Here is a 17,747-nt window from a genome sequence, read left to right on the forward strand (position 1 = left end):
TAAGAAGAATGAAGTCACATTAATTGCTCAGGTGTGAGTTTTTTCAGACCTCAGCAAAGTGTGAAAATCGTGATGGTTCTGTGGGTTTTGTCCCTCCAAATTGATCTATATTTTGTATTTTCCATTGGATTCAAGTCAGGTGATTGGCTGGGCCAGTCTACAGCTTGATTTTCTTTAGCCTAAATGCATTTGAGAGTTTCCTTGGCTGTTTTTGATCATGGTTCTGCTACCACTTTGGTTTCATCTTCATCATCCTGATAATGTAGATGTTGAAATGAAGCAGCTAATATTAATAAACACTGACAACGGGCAGAGGGTTGCTGAATAACTAATGAAAGATTTCAGCTGCTGTCTGGGCTTTCACTGCCTTTCTACACCTCCCTTTCTTCATGTGTTCAATACCTTGTTCCTGTGTCATTTCATTTTATTACAAATAACCTAGTTTGTAAACTAATTATATTTGTTTGGATTTCTTTGGTTGTTACCAACATCCAGAGAAAATATTTCAAGTCAACAGCACCTTTAGAAATATGTTTTCTGAGAAAAAAAATTATGTTTTGAATCATTATTTCCTCCACCGTAAATAAAATGCATGACAAGATTTAGTATATATTCTATGGTTTAAATGTGTGACATCATCTTGTACAAATATATAATAGTAAATATTTTTGCACAGAAAACAATTAATAAAAGAGAATGCATTCTAATATCTTTTTTAAAAGTTTTTCTTATTTTGAGACATAAAAACACTTTTTTGTATCTTTTATTAATGCATGCTACATACATGTTTTAGATTCTGCTGTATTGTTGCAAATTTTATTATAAAAAACAAAGTCAATAATATATGAATCCTCAGTCCCACTTTAAACTCTAATTTACATGACAGTATGACATTTTACTTCCAAACTGACCTAAAAGACTCAGATATGTTGTGTCTCAAAATGACAGTATGAACCATTATAGCTGTGTTTGTATGATGCTGAAACTCTTACTGTACCTGATATTGTGCAGCTCTCTGAAGCTGCTCAGCTCCTCTCTCCACATGCACTTCTGCACTCTCCACATTAGCCTCTATGCTATCTGTAATCACAGCAAGTCAATCGCATTTTTACTTGCATTTATTTTATAGATTACAAGCTTAGACATTAGTACATGTTAAGCACTTGTTTCCCAGTAAAAACCTGAAATAAACCAGTACTCTTACAATATGTTACAAAAGAGACTAAGTCTTACAGTATGAATATAGGAGACAAAATGTATAATCTAATATGATGATGACAGATGTACATCACTGCTCAAAAACTGGTCTATCTGATTTGATGCTTACATTTACGCATGATCTAAAAAATCAAAAAGAATAATCAAGCAAGCATAAGTACACATAATTGTTCATCTTATATTACTAACTATACAAAAAATCTGTTAAACATACAAGCATTATGATTAGAGGTAGGATTTACTTGCTAAAAAAAGTATGAACTGTTAATCTAACAATAAAGTGTATGTAATAGATAGTATACATGTTTTTGCTTAATATGTAGATAATGTAGAGGCATTACAAATGTCTACCTAATATGAAATACAATGTTTAATTCAAAGGATTTTAAACACTACCAGTAACCTAAAGATTTTGCCATCATTTAAAACATTCTCATGTTGTTACATGCACCTAGAAACCCACAAATCTTCGCACCAACCCATCAAAATAAAAGTTTGGTTTAGCTTAAAGCAGCTACAAAAAGACTGAATAATGGACAGTAAATTACTGATTTTTGAAATGATAATTCAAATTTTTGCTTAAACGAACTACAAAGCAGTGCCATATTTGAGTGTACTCACCGATCATTTCACCCTGATCATGGATCATCACGGCAAGATCCTTGAAGATTTGATTCACATCCAAAATGTCCGACTGCAATCACAGCAGAGGCAGTTAGCAAAATTACAGACCATTATAATCAATGCTGAAAGGAGTACAAGTTCTTTTTTTTAGGATCATTTGATTAATATGAAGTTCGAAAGTACTGCATTTATGTGAAATAGAAAGTTTTAGAAACATTAAGTACTACCATATCAAAGTTTGGTGGTCAGTAAGATTTTAAGAACATATACACTCACTGGCCACTTTATTAAGTACACCTTACTAGTACTGGGTTGGACCCCTTTTTTGCCTTCAGACCTGCCTTAATTCTTCATGGCACAGATTCAACATTAATAAGTATTAGCATCACACAGTTGCTGCACATTTGTCGGCCACACATCCATGATGCAAATCTGCCGTTCCACCACATCCCATAGGTGCTCTATTGGATTGAGTTCTGGTGACTGTGAAGGCCATCTGAGTACAGTGAACATTATCATGTTCAAGAAACCAGTCAAAGGTGATTCACGTTTTATGACATGGCACGTTATCCTGCTGGAAGTAGCCATCAAAAGATGAGCACACTGCGGTCATAAAGTTATGGATATGGTCAGCAACAATACTCAGATAGGCTGTGGCATTAACACGATGCTCAATTGGTATCAATGGGCCCAAAGTGTGCTAAGAAAATATCCACCACACCATTACACCACCACCAGCCTGAACCTTTGGATGGATCCATGTTGTTTTCATAGAGCTTTTATGTTGTTGAGCTCAAATTCTGACCCTACAATCCGAATGTTGCAGCAGAAATCGAGACTCATCAGACCAGGCAACGTTTTTTCAATCTTCTACTGTCCAATTTTGGCAAGCCTGTGTGAATTGTAGCCTCAGTTTCCTGTTCTTAGCTGACAGGAGTGGCACCCAGTGTGGTCTTCTGCTGTAGCCCATCCGCCTCAAGGTTGGATGTCTTGTGCATTCAGAGATGCCCTTTTGCATACCTTGGTTGTAACAGGTGGTTATTTGAGTTACTGTTACCTTTCTATCGGCTTACACCAGTCTGGCCATTCTCCTGTGATCTCTGTGAAGCACCGCACACTGGATATTTTTTTATTTTTCGGATCATTCTCTGTAATTCATGTTTGTGCATGAAAATCCCAGTAGATTAGCAGTTTCTGAATTGTTCAGACCAGCCTGTCTGGCTCAAACAAACATGTGACCTTCAAAGTCACTTAAATCCCCTTTCTTCCCCATTCTGATGCAAGATTTGAACAGAAGCAGATCGTATTGGCCATGTCCACATGCCTAAATGCATTGAGTTGCTGCCATGTGATTGGCTGAGTAGAAATTGAGCAGTTGGACAGGTGTACCTAATAAAGTGGCCAGTGAGTGTATATTTACTACATTTCTGAAAAATGTGAACATTTTACTAATCAAAGAACCAAGAAAATAAAATGTTACAATTTTAAACACTGATAATAATTATCATCATCATAAGAAGAAAATGACAAATATATATATTAAGACTTATTATGACACAAAGTCAGCTTTGTGGTCATAAAAATACAGTGCATTGTTAACTATTCTAAATAGTATATTGCTGTTTTAAATTGTAAAAAATAGATTGTTTTTGGCTGTTTTTGCAGTATTTTGGATCAATAAAATGCAGAATTGGTGAGAAAGAAACTTTTAAAAACATTTTTTTTTATCACCATTCTCAATAAAAACAGAAAAAAACTAACAGAAAGAAGAAGAAGAGAATGTGTGTGAATGTGTGTAACAGGCAGTGCAGGCAGAAACAAAAAGAGGAAAAAAGAAACCTCAAGTTGACGAATGGCGGTTTCTCTTTCTTTAATGAGCTCCAGGTCCTCCTCTGTTATGGCCACGTCTTCTGTCTGAGTGGTGGTCTTGCCCCAATCATCATTACTTCACACACATGCACACAAACACATGCCTTTAGCTTGAATGCTTTTACTGAGTGCTGGAAGCTCATAAACAGGGATCATGGGACACATACTTATCAAAGGAGACCAGCTGCTCATCGTGACCTCCGTCGTCAGCCTGCAGTAAATTACAACAGAACAATAATATAGTCATTTTTTAAACATAACTGCTTTATCAGGGTTCCCCACCTCTTCACTGACTTTCACTGACTGAAAAGCTGAATGTTCATGGCCTATAATCAACAGAAAATCAGGCTTAAATGATTGCTGGCTGACAAGCATGAAAAAAACTCAAACTAAATAATATAATAATAACGAATAATAAATAATAATAATAATAATAGAAAACAAATTAAAAGAATCAAAAATTCCTGGTATCTCTCAAAAATATCAAAATCCCTTACTTTCAATGTCTGGAATAGAGTGAGCTTTTTAACCCTTTGACTGCCTGCTCCACCAAACGCTTGACCATGTTTTAACTGTTTTAAATAATGACTGTTAAAAGTAATTTAAAGATTGACTGTTTTAAATAATGGTTTACACTACACAGCAAAAACTCAAACAAATATAATCCTGTTGCATTTCTACACTTGATTTTGGTTTTGTTGTAAAAAAATATAATCATATAAACATTATATTTTAAATATTTTTCAGAATAAATTGGTCATATTTTTTTAATTTTTCACAGTATATGTATTCTGGTACTTTTACCATAAACTAACATATCAACCATTTGGTAGAGGTTTATAGTTTAGAAATTATGGTATGTGTTGAAAAAAATGCATTGAGTGTGTTACCACTTGACATTAAGAGTTAAGGAATACAATTTAAAAAAAAAATTCTTGGTGGGGTAGTTAAACGATATATATATATATATATATATATATATATATATATATATATATATATATATATATATATATATATATATATATATATATATATATATATATATATATATATATATATATATATATATATATATATACATACACATACACACACACACATATATATACATATATACATATATACATATACATAAACACACATACACATATATACATATATATATATATATATATATATATATATATATATATATATATATATATATATATATATATATATATATATATATAACATTACACCACATAGATTACACACAAGCTATAAAAAGCTACTGTGCTTAGAGAAAAAAACTGGGCATCGGTTTACCATCAAGGATTGTTGTGTTTATATCCATGTGAGATACATAAAGAGCAATTAAGTGGGCTTAGACTTAAGTGGGGTGCGTCTCAATCCGCTCTGTACCTCATGGATCAGTAGGTCGTGTACACAAATTCGAGAATAGTGATAAGCTTAGTTTAGTACACATTGACTGTGACATGGGAACATCCTCTTTGTGCGTCATCAAAACTGAAATTCATAAACAACAAATAATACTTTTCATACATACAGTAAATAATAGCTAAAAAGTTTACAATAATTATAGCAATATTTTAATCAACATTTTCTAGATTGTTCTTAACCTATGTTGGATCATGTTAAATATAAATAAATAACATTACTCATTTTCGTTTATGTTTGATGATTCGGATCATGCTCCCTAACTGCCCTAAGAGATCATAGTAAGTATGATGCTCCTGATTTCATAAAGCATTGTGGGACTTTTAAAAGAGCACTGGAGGAATTTTGCGACTGAGACAGCACTTAAAATGACTCCATGACTACTGAACATTGAGCTCATTGAAACGCACCCTAAAATGAATTAGTCCTTTAACATGTCATAGGCATTCACATGGACCTTTTTGGTGTTCTTCACATACTCCCTAATACGCACTTTTGGGAAACGGTTCTATTGTACCAACAGTCATTAAATGGAGAGTTCCTCACCAATTAACGCTTCGCTAAGCCACACCCAAAAACCGCCACCCACTAATCGTGGCTTATCAACTTTAGCTACGCGCAAGGGCTCTGTCTAGCTTTCGAGCGAGTGCATATGGATTGTGCAAATCTGATACCTGGTATCCTTAAAAGTTTGGACAGAATGGTGGAATTTTTCCCCTTTTCAAAACCAAAAACCCAAGAGGAGAAATGCCAGTGTGGACCAAGCTCTGTGAGGGGCGCTAAAGGAGCGGAGTTAAGTTGGTTTTGTTTTGCTATTCCTGACACATTCAGTGATAGACCAACAGCAATAACTCACACACCTTACCCTAAACAGATTTAAACTGTTTCCAACAAAAATACAAAGCTGGTTATGTTTCACAGCTGTCTTTTTTCTTTTTTTTCGCTTGATATTATGAGTAATGCTCCGTTAAAGCCTTCGCCATAGTAACTTATTCATACTAATAGCGAATGTCTTATAATAACATGAGTTATGATCCAAAAAATACAAATCTGCCAATCTGTAGCTAACTTTACTGAACTTCATTTTTCCATCTATTTCAAGCTACAAATATTTGAAATTAAAAATCAACAGAACTAAACCGAGATATGATCACAAACTGAGCACTTTGGCGATCATATACTTTACCCGCAGCTGTTTTTCAGTCATTTATAAAGAGCACACAAGCATACTGACAGTTATAGGTAACTTACTGTACATTGTTATGGGTCAGTGACGCTAATATTCGGCACAAATCAATCAGTTTCCCCTTTCTGGCTGTTTCTTTTTATGAATGAACTATGTAAAAGCACTGTCCATGCGTGTTTCCTCGTCGATTAGTAATGCTATTTTTCATTGCACAACAATTAATCTATCAGGCTTTAGGCTAAAAATAGAGAAATCATGGTTAAATTTATACTGGATTATTTTTAAATGTCACCTCTCCTGCTGAGCTAAGCTGTCAAATGGTTAGCATATGAGGCGGCTAGACTAAGCTAGCTTCAATTTTGATTGAAGTATTCTCTAATCGGTTGCTTATTATGTCATGAATATACCCCTGTAACGCATACTGCAGTCCTTTTTTGTCTGGCTTTCTCGGATATCTCACCTGTTCACCAAAAATGACATTATATCCCTGACAATGTCTGACACTGGCGCACACACATTGTAAAAGCCGTGCCAGGCACGAAAGCTAGACAGGCGTAGCAACAGTAACTAAGGAGAACGGGGCTAAGCGAAGAGTCAAATACTCACACTCAGGTGGCCCTAAATTTGTCTTTCTTCTGTTAAACACAAAACAAGATCTTCTAAAGAATGCTGAAAAACCGAAGCTATCGACATTCACAGTAGAAAAAAAAATACTATGGAAGTCAACGACAGCTTCTCTCTTTTTTGATGTTCAACAGAAAAAAAGAGGAGGGTAAGAAAAGAATGTCAGATTTTTTATTTTTGTGTGGGCGTTATTATTTGGTATTGGGTACCATTTTCATATCTGGCTACGCTTGTAACAATATGCCACTGAAGCAGGTACTTGCATTATTACAGTTAAGCAGATGATGGGAATGTGGAAAATGACATCCCTATTCAGAACTAATGCTGAAATATGAGTGTAGCTTACAGAGAGACGAGACCCCGCTCGAGCTCTGGCCACTGACTCCTTCTCTTTCTCCGCGGCTTGACGCTGCACAGCCTGAAAGTTGTTTAGAGCAGCGGAGAAATCATTCATCAGCCGGTCCTTCTGGATCTTTTGCTGTCTCTGTTTAAAAAGAAACATCAGAAAACATATGGTAAAAACTGTATACACTACAGGGCTGTTGAATGCTTGATTCTGATTGGCTGATAAACAAACTAAGGTGTGCAATTATTTTCAAATAAAGTTTCAGGCAGGTCTTCAGGTCATGGCCGCATCATAACCTCGAGTGTGCATTATTGTTTAATAATCAACTATTATCAATCATTTATCATCAATCATCAATTATTGATTTCTTACTTCACACGCTACAACAGCAAAAAAGAAAGAAATGTGCAAGAAACAAAGACTGGAGGACCAAAACCCGACAAATGTCACTAGGTGCGCTAACTAGGGTTGCAAAAGTCCAAAAATTTTCATGGCTGGCGACTGAATTTGGGAGTTAAAGGGAATATATTGGAATTAATCGGAATATATGGGAATGAAGCTAGTGCTTTTCAGCCAATGATAAACCGGTGAAATGTTTATGTGACTATTTTCACTTTCATAAGGGTCCTTTTAGCATTGTTTTACAGCATTAATGATGTAATATAATTCAAATATGATCAGTTATTAGACTTAAGCATTTGTATAGTTGTTAAAGCATAAAAAAAGACAAAAAAATTAAAAGCAGGTGCCGTCATTAGCAGCAGGCTAGCACAGAAATTCCAGTGAAAATACCGGGGTAAAATTTATTTCCATATTTTAAAGACATGATGCTGAAAACTTTATTTTAATGCAGTGCTTTTTGTTTGGTCTGATACCCACTTTATATCATATACTCAGCCAGGCAGTGAAGATCGCAGATTTTTAAAGAAATCAGATCTTAAACGCAGTGATTTTGTCTAGGATGATAATTCACCAGAAGCCCTGGGGCTTCATTTTCATGGCAAAAACATTTCAATAATAAATATACAATTAAAAAACAACAAACAAAAGAACATATAAATTAAATAAGATTTTTAGCGCTCAGTATTTTAAAGTAATTTAAATAAATGTCCTTAAATTGCAGCAAAGATTTCAACTTGGAAAACTTCCAAAATTCAAGAGAAAGTTTTCAAATTTTCAGATAAGTTGTCCAGAAATTTACCAAAAATATTCCACCCCTTTGCAGCCCTAGTGGTATATTGAATGGTCCATTAAATGACAAAAAAAAAATAAAGCACACAGAGGTGTAACGGCATGTTTAAGGAGAAGATTCAGATAACATTAGTTAAAAACGTATGATAAAAAAATTGTATTATATAGGGATGACAACATGTTATAAAAACTTCATTAGCACCTCCAACTGACAATCTTGTTTCATTTGCTTATGATTCATGTAAACACTTTAAAGGTCAGGAATTAAACTGGCAACTACAAAAGTACCTGTTCGGAGAGGGAGACGGGCAATGAGATTGAGCCGAGGTCTTTCAGGTGTTTGTTGGTCTCCTTTGCCAGCTGGTTTGTGTGGTGCTGCATATACTGACTATAAACATATCACACATGCTGCATGAATGAGCACAAGAGAAACAGGAAATGCACATCCATAAATAAATCAAGGGTGAAACACACTTACAGTCTCTCCCGCAGGCCGCTGGTGTCTAGTTTTGTGCCCAGTTGGTTGACCAAGCCCTTGATTTGAGCGGCTAATAGAGAAAAAGCATAAAAACGTACTAATTTCAGTATCTGTAAAATCAAAACAGCACAAAGCTATGAATAATACTGTAAATATCATGGCTGTAGTGCTACACCAAAAAAAATAAAAATAAAAAAATAAAAAATAAAAATAAAAATAAAAAAAAATCAAGAAATAATATTCTGTACAGGAAAAACAAACATCTCAAATTGATACTAAAGTAACACCAATGTTATAAAGAAAAACGTTTAACAGTTTGTTTATTAATAATTGTATTAATTATTAAATTGAATTATTAAATAGTAAAATAGTTAAGTTAAAAAGACAATCAAGACATTTTAATAATATTCTACACCTGGTTGGTTCCATTTTGGATTACGTAGCTAAGTATTAGACTAAAATGTATCTCTGCCATATACATACAGGTAACAATATATATTTATATATATATATATATATATACACACACACACACAGTTGAAGTCAGAATTATTAGCCCCCTTTTGATTATTTTCTTTTTTTTTATATTTCCCAAATTATGTTTAACAGAGCAAGGACATTTTCACAGTATGTCTGATAATATTTTTTCTTCTGGAAAAAGTCTTATTTGTTTTATTTCGGCTAGAATAAAAGCAGTTCTTAATTTTTTTAAAAACAATTTTTAGACAAAACTATTAGCCCCTTTAAGTTAATTTTTTTCGAGTCTACAGAACAAACCATCGTTATACTTGCCTAATTACCCTAACCTGCCAAGTAATTTTTTTTCTTCTTTTTTTTTTTTACAACTAATATTTTACCTGTATTTTTTTAAATGAGACATGAGGAAAAAAAAGTATTAAGGTATCTTGTTTGTCTGCAATAGGCATAGGACGATAACTGGTTTCAAGGTTTACTGCAATTTGGAAAAGTCAAGGTTTTAAAAAACACAAAAATGTTCAGTTATACCATTCCTAAGGTATAGGCAAATTTTTTAGGGCAACAGTATCTATAGCAAAAGAACTCTCTAAATCAAAAGCAACTGGTCAGCCCACGACTCAGCAAACATCTAAAAAAACAAGTTGCTTATACAGGCCCATAGCCAGGGGGGACCCACCTCTAACTGACAAAGTTCCAGAATTTGTTCCATACATAAGCTCATTTATCCTATTTTGACTGTTATGCCATAATAAAATGTGAAAAAAACCCTTAAAAGAAGTCTTTACCACCAAACAGCATCCTGTATTTGCTGTCGCTTCAGAGTGATTAAGGGAAAGTTGAATGAGCTGGCCAGTTAGTTGTTTAAATTAATGATATTTATATGACAAGAAGCTTTAAGTATTTAATTTAAAGCTTTAACAGATTCATATTTTTCTAATGATAAATGATAATAATTTCAAAAATAATTATTGTTCTTATATTTCTTCTTGCTTCAAGGTAATCCAGCAAAACGTGCTTAAAAATGTCACTAAAATGCAACCTATTTAAACATCATAATTGAATAGAAAATGGGCGAATAACTGCAAAAAGGTTTACTTTTAAGAAAAAAGAAGCACCGCTGGCAACGAGCCTGTTACACACCAAAATCCAGCATGCAATAGACCAGAACAGTGCGGTGGCTTAAATTCTATCTAAAGAAAAGAAGTAAGAAAATAGCAGAAGTCAATCATTTATTTTAATTATTTTGCCTGACAAGTTAGAAACAAAATAAGGCAATAATATTTTAAATGTTTCTCAAAATAAAATATATTGTGTTCAATGGGGAAGTGTTTTTGTTTTTCTAAGACATTTAAAAAGAACTTATTTTAAAGCAGTAATCAAAATACAGTGATGGTGTGAAATTATATTTTTATCCAAGCTTATCATACCATCACAATCTTATACTGACCCATGCCTAGTCTACGACATATACTGCGATATAAACATAATTTCACAAGATGACTTACTAACTCTATTTGGAAAGAATTCACAGTTTTAGATTGATTGGGATTATTTTTTAAGAGTAGTATCTGCATAAAAAATAATTACAAGTAAATAAAAACAATTAAAAAATAATAAACAAATTACAAGGACAGATAAAAACGATTCATTTAAGATAAAATAATCTTTGTTTTATTATTTTTTTTGTGGAATCGAACAGTATTGAGATACAGAAATTAAATAATATTAGTGTTCATTATAAAGATATATAAAAAAAAGTCACAGGATTTAAACTTCTGAACTTCTTGGTTTAAATTAGCCTGAAATCCTACACAGTCACAGGCCTTAAAAACACATTCCAATGAAAATCTTTAACTCTATTTGGGTTCAACTTTGTGATGACCCCCTCAAAATCAGGTTCTGAAACTTGTTTTTTTTATATCAATGACATTGCTTGACCAATTGCTGAAATATATTGTGCAGCCTTAAGCAAGACTATCAGAAATATTTAATAATCCTACCAAAACCCAAACAGCACTGCTTCATGGATCATGGATCAGAATTCTCTGCCGAACACATTTATTTTGAAATTCAAATGGACAAAATGACAAAAAGAAACTCAAAGGCAGCTAAAAAAAAGTGCAGTTTTTTGTGCCAGAAAATAATTTCACAATTACAGAAATCGTAATGATATACATTTTTCCCCCATAACATCACATTTTATTTTGTCAAAAATTCAGATCAGTCCCCACATTTATTTTATACCTCATCACTCCTACTTAAATCAACCATGTTTTGTAGCGTCTGAAGATATCAGGAGTTCAAATATGCAGTCTTGTAACAATGTTACTAAACAGAGATTCCAATAACATAATATAATTTGTTCTTCTTCAGCTCCAGAAAAGGGAAAGAAAAAAATACCAAGCTGAGTGACCCACATTTGGTTTCAGACCACTGAAAATCTTTAACAATCCACTAATGGATCCAATGTCAAATCCCATCTAAAAGTTAAACTCAAATTGCGTACAATTTTAAGTAACAAAGGAAAATATTAAGAACCAAATCTTAAAGGATAGGGGGGAGGGAATACACTACATCTGCTTTTTCCCCATTTTTTTAACTGATCCAATTGGCATATAAAACTAAAGATGGCCAAGGTCATCAAACATAACTAATAGACCAAAATATCTATCTGACCAAACATCATATTGATGCTGTCATACTTATAAACTTCTTTTCAGACAAGAATTTGGAGGTATGAACCATTGGTTAAGTTCTCATGTCATTTTATTCATCTTATACATGCCAATCATAACCATTGTGACCATCTGATACAGTCTCTGGTACTTGTATTAGCTCTCTGCAACCAGTTATGTCAGGGCAGACGCAGACACTCACTATTCAGTGTGATCTTCTGAATATTGGAGCTGCATGTCTGAATGAGGCTGCTGAAGTCTTTTGGCGAAGCGCGCTGATCTGTCCTTCCGTACGACATGACTGCAGGAGAATCTGCTGGACGTCTCAGGAGAAAGGGTGGAGCAAACTACAGCAGGAAGCCAACCAGCGCCTGAAAATGCTGAGAGCAGAGAAACACTGTCAGAAGATACACAGGACATGGAAAAAACTGAAACAACTGAATTCTAGCTGTGTGCCATTAATGAGGCTTTGTGTGATTTTTTAAGTCACTAAACAGCTATTTAAATAAACGCATGTGCTGTGTGTTTCAGAGTAAACGGCATGTGCAGAACATATGTAAGAAAGTGAAGCACATTAACAACAGACAATCTATAAGGGATGTTTTCTAAAAAAATAAGTATCTATATAGTAAATTAAGGGGCAGCACGATCTCCTCACAGCAAGAAGATCGCTGGTTTGAGCCTCAGCTAGGTCAGATGGCGTTTCTGTGTGGAGTTTGCATGTTCTCCTGGTGTTCGCGTGGGTTTCCACTGGTTTCCCTTACAAGTCCAAAGACATGCGCTACAGGTGAATTGGATAAGCTGAACTGTCTGTATAGTGTGTGTGTGTGCGTGTGTGTGTGTATGTTTCCCAGTGATGGGTTGCAGCTGGAAGGGCATCCGCTGCATAAAACATATGCTGGATAAATTGGCGGTTCATTCCGCTGTGGTGACTATAGATTTAAAAAGGGACTAAGTCGAAAAGAAAATGAATGAATAGTAAATTAAAATGAACAGGAGTCATAAATATTACAACTGTAATCTTAGAGCTGTAATCAGACATATTTTATTATATCTTATTACTATAGTTTATATTAATAGTTTGAATTTGTTTTATTTTGTTTTGTTCCTAAATTAAAATTTTGGCCATTTTGTTGTGTTTCAAATTTTTACTATTTTATTAATCTATTCAATTCAATACATTTTACTGTCTATCCCACAGGGGTTAGAAATTTCTCTTTAGACATAGGCTCAACAACAAAACATAAATACACTTACACAATTATTTATAAAAAAAAACATTTCTTTGGAAAAAACAATAGCAGAGGAAATAAATGTCTTCTTGTGCTTAGCCTTTTTTTTTTTTTGCTAAAGGGACTTTATACCATCTACCAGACGTAAGAAACTTAAAAGAACCGTATAAAGTTTTTTTTTTGCTGCTACAAATAAATCAGTAAGAGGTTTTTGTCTCATCATTTATTTTACTCACTACGTTTATTAACCTTAAAAGTTTACTTTTGCGTTTAAAATAGAGAGAGTTAAATCAGGCTACATTATTAAAAGGACAGACTCAATACGTGATCTATATACGACAATCAAAATGTCCTTCTCAGTATCAAAACTTCTCAGTTTTCTCAACAAACTCAACCGCTCCTGAGGCTTTTGAAAAAATTCTCTGAGTGTTTATCAAAAGAGAATTAAAAGTTTATTTCCACACTTAAATATTTAAAATAACTCACCGATTCAACTTCCTCCCTATTAATTAGCAAAGGTCAAAGGTGCAAAGAATTCTCTGTTGTCCAACTTGTGATAAAATTGACAAAATATATCCATTGACTAAGTATTCTTTACACATCCCACCAATAACAGATCATCTGCATACCTTTCAGATTTTCATTGACATAAGTTATATTGTTTATATAAATAGAAAATAAACTTAGTGATAAAACACATCATTGAGGAAGGCCAGTATTTAACACCAAATTCTCAGACTATACATAAACCTATACATGCTGTGGTCGATCCCGCAAGAAACTATAGAACCACAAAATAAGTTTGGTAAACTTGCAGACCTTCTAATCGCCTCAAATCAAAAGAATATCTATATATCCTTTTAATATTTATATTACTTTTTTGTTTTCTAAAAAAGGCAATATTAAATGTAAATTTTATTAATCTATTATTAATACAATGACACTACTTATTTGTTTTATTATTTAACAATAAGTAAAAAATACTTAAAAATAAAATCAACATGATTTTACAATAAAACTGTAACAACTGAATTATATTGTTTTTCAACATTTTTTTATTACAAAATGAAATATTAAATAAAGTTTATTTTCCTCTTTATAGTATTTTTATTTAGTTATAAATATAATAATTTAATGTTAATGTCACTTTAATTTATGTTAACAAGAAAATGTAATAATTGTATTTTACATTAAAGTTTTTGAAATTACATTGATTACAGAAAAATACTAAAAACTAAATTAGAAATAGGGCTGCGTGATATTGGAAAAATCTAGCAATGCAATGTTTTTTTTTTATTTTGCGATATATATTGCAATACCAGTACAACTTTACCAGATGGAAAGAATTTATAATGTTAGATCAATTGAGATGTTTCTGCAGGGGGAGTGCATCTCCATACAATCTAATAAACAATCTATAAATTTCCCCAACAAATTTTCGTTGTGGTCTCTGTGATATTTGCGGTGCATTTGCGCATGTTGTGAGTATTATCATGCATAACAATCTATAAATCTGATTTTTTTTTTTAAATACAACAACAATAAAGTGTTTTATAATTTCTTGAGTCAAACAATATTCAAGTACAATAATTGAATGATATAAATAAAAATAATTCAATTAAATGAATTTTTGTTAGTCACAAGTAGTGCAATTTCTTATGTCTAGATGTTTTTAACATCATTTTACAATTCCAAGCATTAGAAACACATGATAAACTATAATACAAACACTACATTGCAAATAATCATTGTGACATCAATGCTGAAATATATATATATATATATATATATATATATATATATATATATATATATATATATATATATATATATATATATATATATATATATATATATATATAGTGCAGCATAATTAGAAACATTATTTGGTATGGTGCCATATTACAAAATGCATTATTTGTATCAATAATAATTATACTACCCCCATACTGATCGATAGTTTTTTTTTTTTTTTTTTAGTTGTACTTGCACTTTTTGTTCTCATTACAAACACCTTTGACTTCAAGTTTAAATCAGTGTGTAATGCTAACGTTACCTTACATGTCCTCTAATGATTAGATAACCAGATAAACACATCATCATGGCGCTAAACAGTTCAGATAGCACTTCGAATCAAGGGAGTGTGGACAAAAAATATATATGAGGCATGAGTGTGCACTTTAAAGAATACATACTGTAGTGCACACTGACGTGAGCACTTAGTGATGATGAGCTAAAGATGAATGATTCAGTAACGTTACTTAACTCAGTCTCGCACATGCGTAAAACACATAAACAGACACGGTGATGTCAAGCTGCTTACTCATATTACAGTGATAACATGTATACGTCACTCCCTTTAGATAAACCTGCACTAAAATGATTATATACTAGATAGAGAGTGGTTTATGTAAGATTGATCCATAACTAAATTCATAAGGTATGTTAATAACCAGAGACTGCTATATAAAGCCGTTAAAGAGACTGTACTAACTATTAATGGTTGTCAGTGTATTAGAGCACGTGTTTGTACTTTTCTGATGAATGTAATAAACACAAGTGATAAAAAAGGAACTGTCACAACTGACCCTAGAGTAATGAATGCTAAGCTACTGAGCTAACTTACTAAACACCCCTACTATGCAAAATACAGCGTTAACTATTGTTAACTAATATGTGTTTTAATTAATAAAACAAAAGAGACTAGCTTTTTGAAAAGTACAACAGCAAACTACAATGCACTGAAAGGCGCTTTAAAACACAAAACAACACCCGTCAACAGTTAGCAGAAAATACAAATGACACAAAACACGCCGCATTAAACTATCCGCTTCAAAGATTGTATGACTTTTTCATAATATGCCATATCTACTGCGAACATATATCAAAGCAGTCATCACGCAGTTTCCCTACATTATTACAAATAAATATACAGACCTTACTTGAGCTTGGGGCCGCTCCTTACTCGGGACTTCCGGTCTGATGCACTTTCTACTTCCGCTAAGGGGCAGAGCTATCAAGTGCATGTGACAGCCGACAGCTCAGAAAGCCACGCCATTCAAAATAAATGAACTAATTACAAAACATGTTAACTATCTTTTCATTTCATTATATCAGTTTATGACTGATACTTTATCAAAATATGTAATTTTCTTGTGTTCACTAACGTTGTAACGTTAATGCAGATATATGTAAATAATTACAATAAGATTATTCGACATGTCAACAAGATTTTTTAGTCACTGATCACGCCATTCAAAGCAAAAGAGCAAACGTTTAGAAAACATGGTAAAACTATAGAACTACCTTTTTGCGGCATTATTTCATTGTTCACGATATATATATATATATATATATATATATATATATATATATATATATATATATATATATATACACACACACACACACACACACACACACATATATATATATTGTGTTCACTTAAGTAAAGTTAATGCAGAAATATGTAAATAATTGCAAAAAGACCATTCGAAATGTTAACAAATTTAATGCATTAAAAATTTAAAAAATCAAGAATGTCAGTTTCTCTGGATATACAATTTATAGTTGTTTGATTAAAACATGTTTTCCTTTAAATTACTGATGACACTTCAATTTTTTCACAAAATAAAATGGCACCATGTCATCAGACGCGTTTTCTTTTTAGACAACGCATTATTAAATGTACCAACAAAGATATATACAGTATGTGTGTATTTTGTGTACAATCCCTGATTTTCAATCAGAACAATTGAAAACATCTGCTATATTGACCAGCTTTGTCTAAATTAAAATATATTAAAATAATTACAAATGACAATATTTTTATTTGAAATGTGGAAATGTTATCAGACCTTTCTAGAATAAAACAAATCTGCACGTTTACTCAAATCCATGCATAATAAATCCAGAGAATATACTGTATATTGAATAGTGGTAACATCAACATAATAAAAAAAAACAAAGTTTTAGACACTTTTAAAAATGCTGCTGTCAAGAACAGTGTCATAAATTGATTTTCTTTACCAACGGGGTATATGCACAGCTAGTGTTTTTCAGCCATTGATGAATTTCCAGTAAAGGCTTAAAGTTAATTTTTCAATTTCTTACAGTTCCTTTAACAGCACTGATGTTGTAATGCAATTACAATACATTCAGTTAAATAGACTTAGGCATTCATTTAGCTGTTTCAGTGTAAAACAAGATGAAAGACTGTAACCGCTAGCACCGTAAGTACCAGCAGCCAAGCACAGAAACCCCATTAAAAATACTGGGGTGAAATTAACTCGTATTTTAAAGACATAACGGGAGAATTGGAATTTAATGAAGTGCTTCTTGTCCGGTCTGGGACCCACTTAATATTTGATATATTTATCAGTCA

At 32.6% G+C, this 17,747-nt stretch overlaps 1 protein-coding gene across 3 annotated transcripts in view; it reads right to left on the reverse strand.

The window, feature by feature from the left end:
• stx12 (syntaxin 12) overlaps positions 1–16,356 on the reverse strand; it is an 18,161-nt gene extending 1,805 nt beyond the window's left edge. Inside the window, exons 1-9 of one of the 3 annotated variants that reach the window (XM_009294128.4) lie at positions 16,306–16,356; positions 12,334–12,511; positions 8,980–9,049; positions 8,790–8,889; positions 7,311–7,448; positions 3,879–3,922; positions 3,682–3,787; positions 1,840–1,912; positions 998–1,080 (exon numbers count right to left, since the gene is read on the reverse strand). In XM_009294128.4, the coding sequence (XP_009292403.1) occupies positions 998–1,080; positions 1,840–1,912; positions 3,682–3,787; positions 3,879–3,922; positions 7,311–7,448; positions 8,790–8,889; positions 8,980–9,049; positions 12,334–12,430 (711 nt within the window). In that variant the 5' untranslated portion in view covers positions 12,431–12,511; positions 16,306–16,356. 3 annotated transcript variants of the gene reach the window in all.
• Between the last annotated feature and the right edge of the window lie 1,391 nt (positions 16,357–17,747).

This window comes from Danio rerio, chromosome 19, assembly GCF_049306965.1.
Source record: "Danio rerio strain Tuebingen ecotype United States chromosome 19, GRCz12tu, whole genome shotgun sequence".
NCBI classification, from domain to species: Eukaryota; Metazoa; Chordata; class Actinopteri; order Cypriniformes; family Danionidae; genus Danio; species Danio rerio.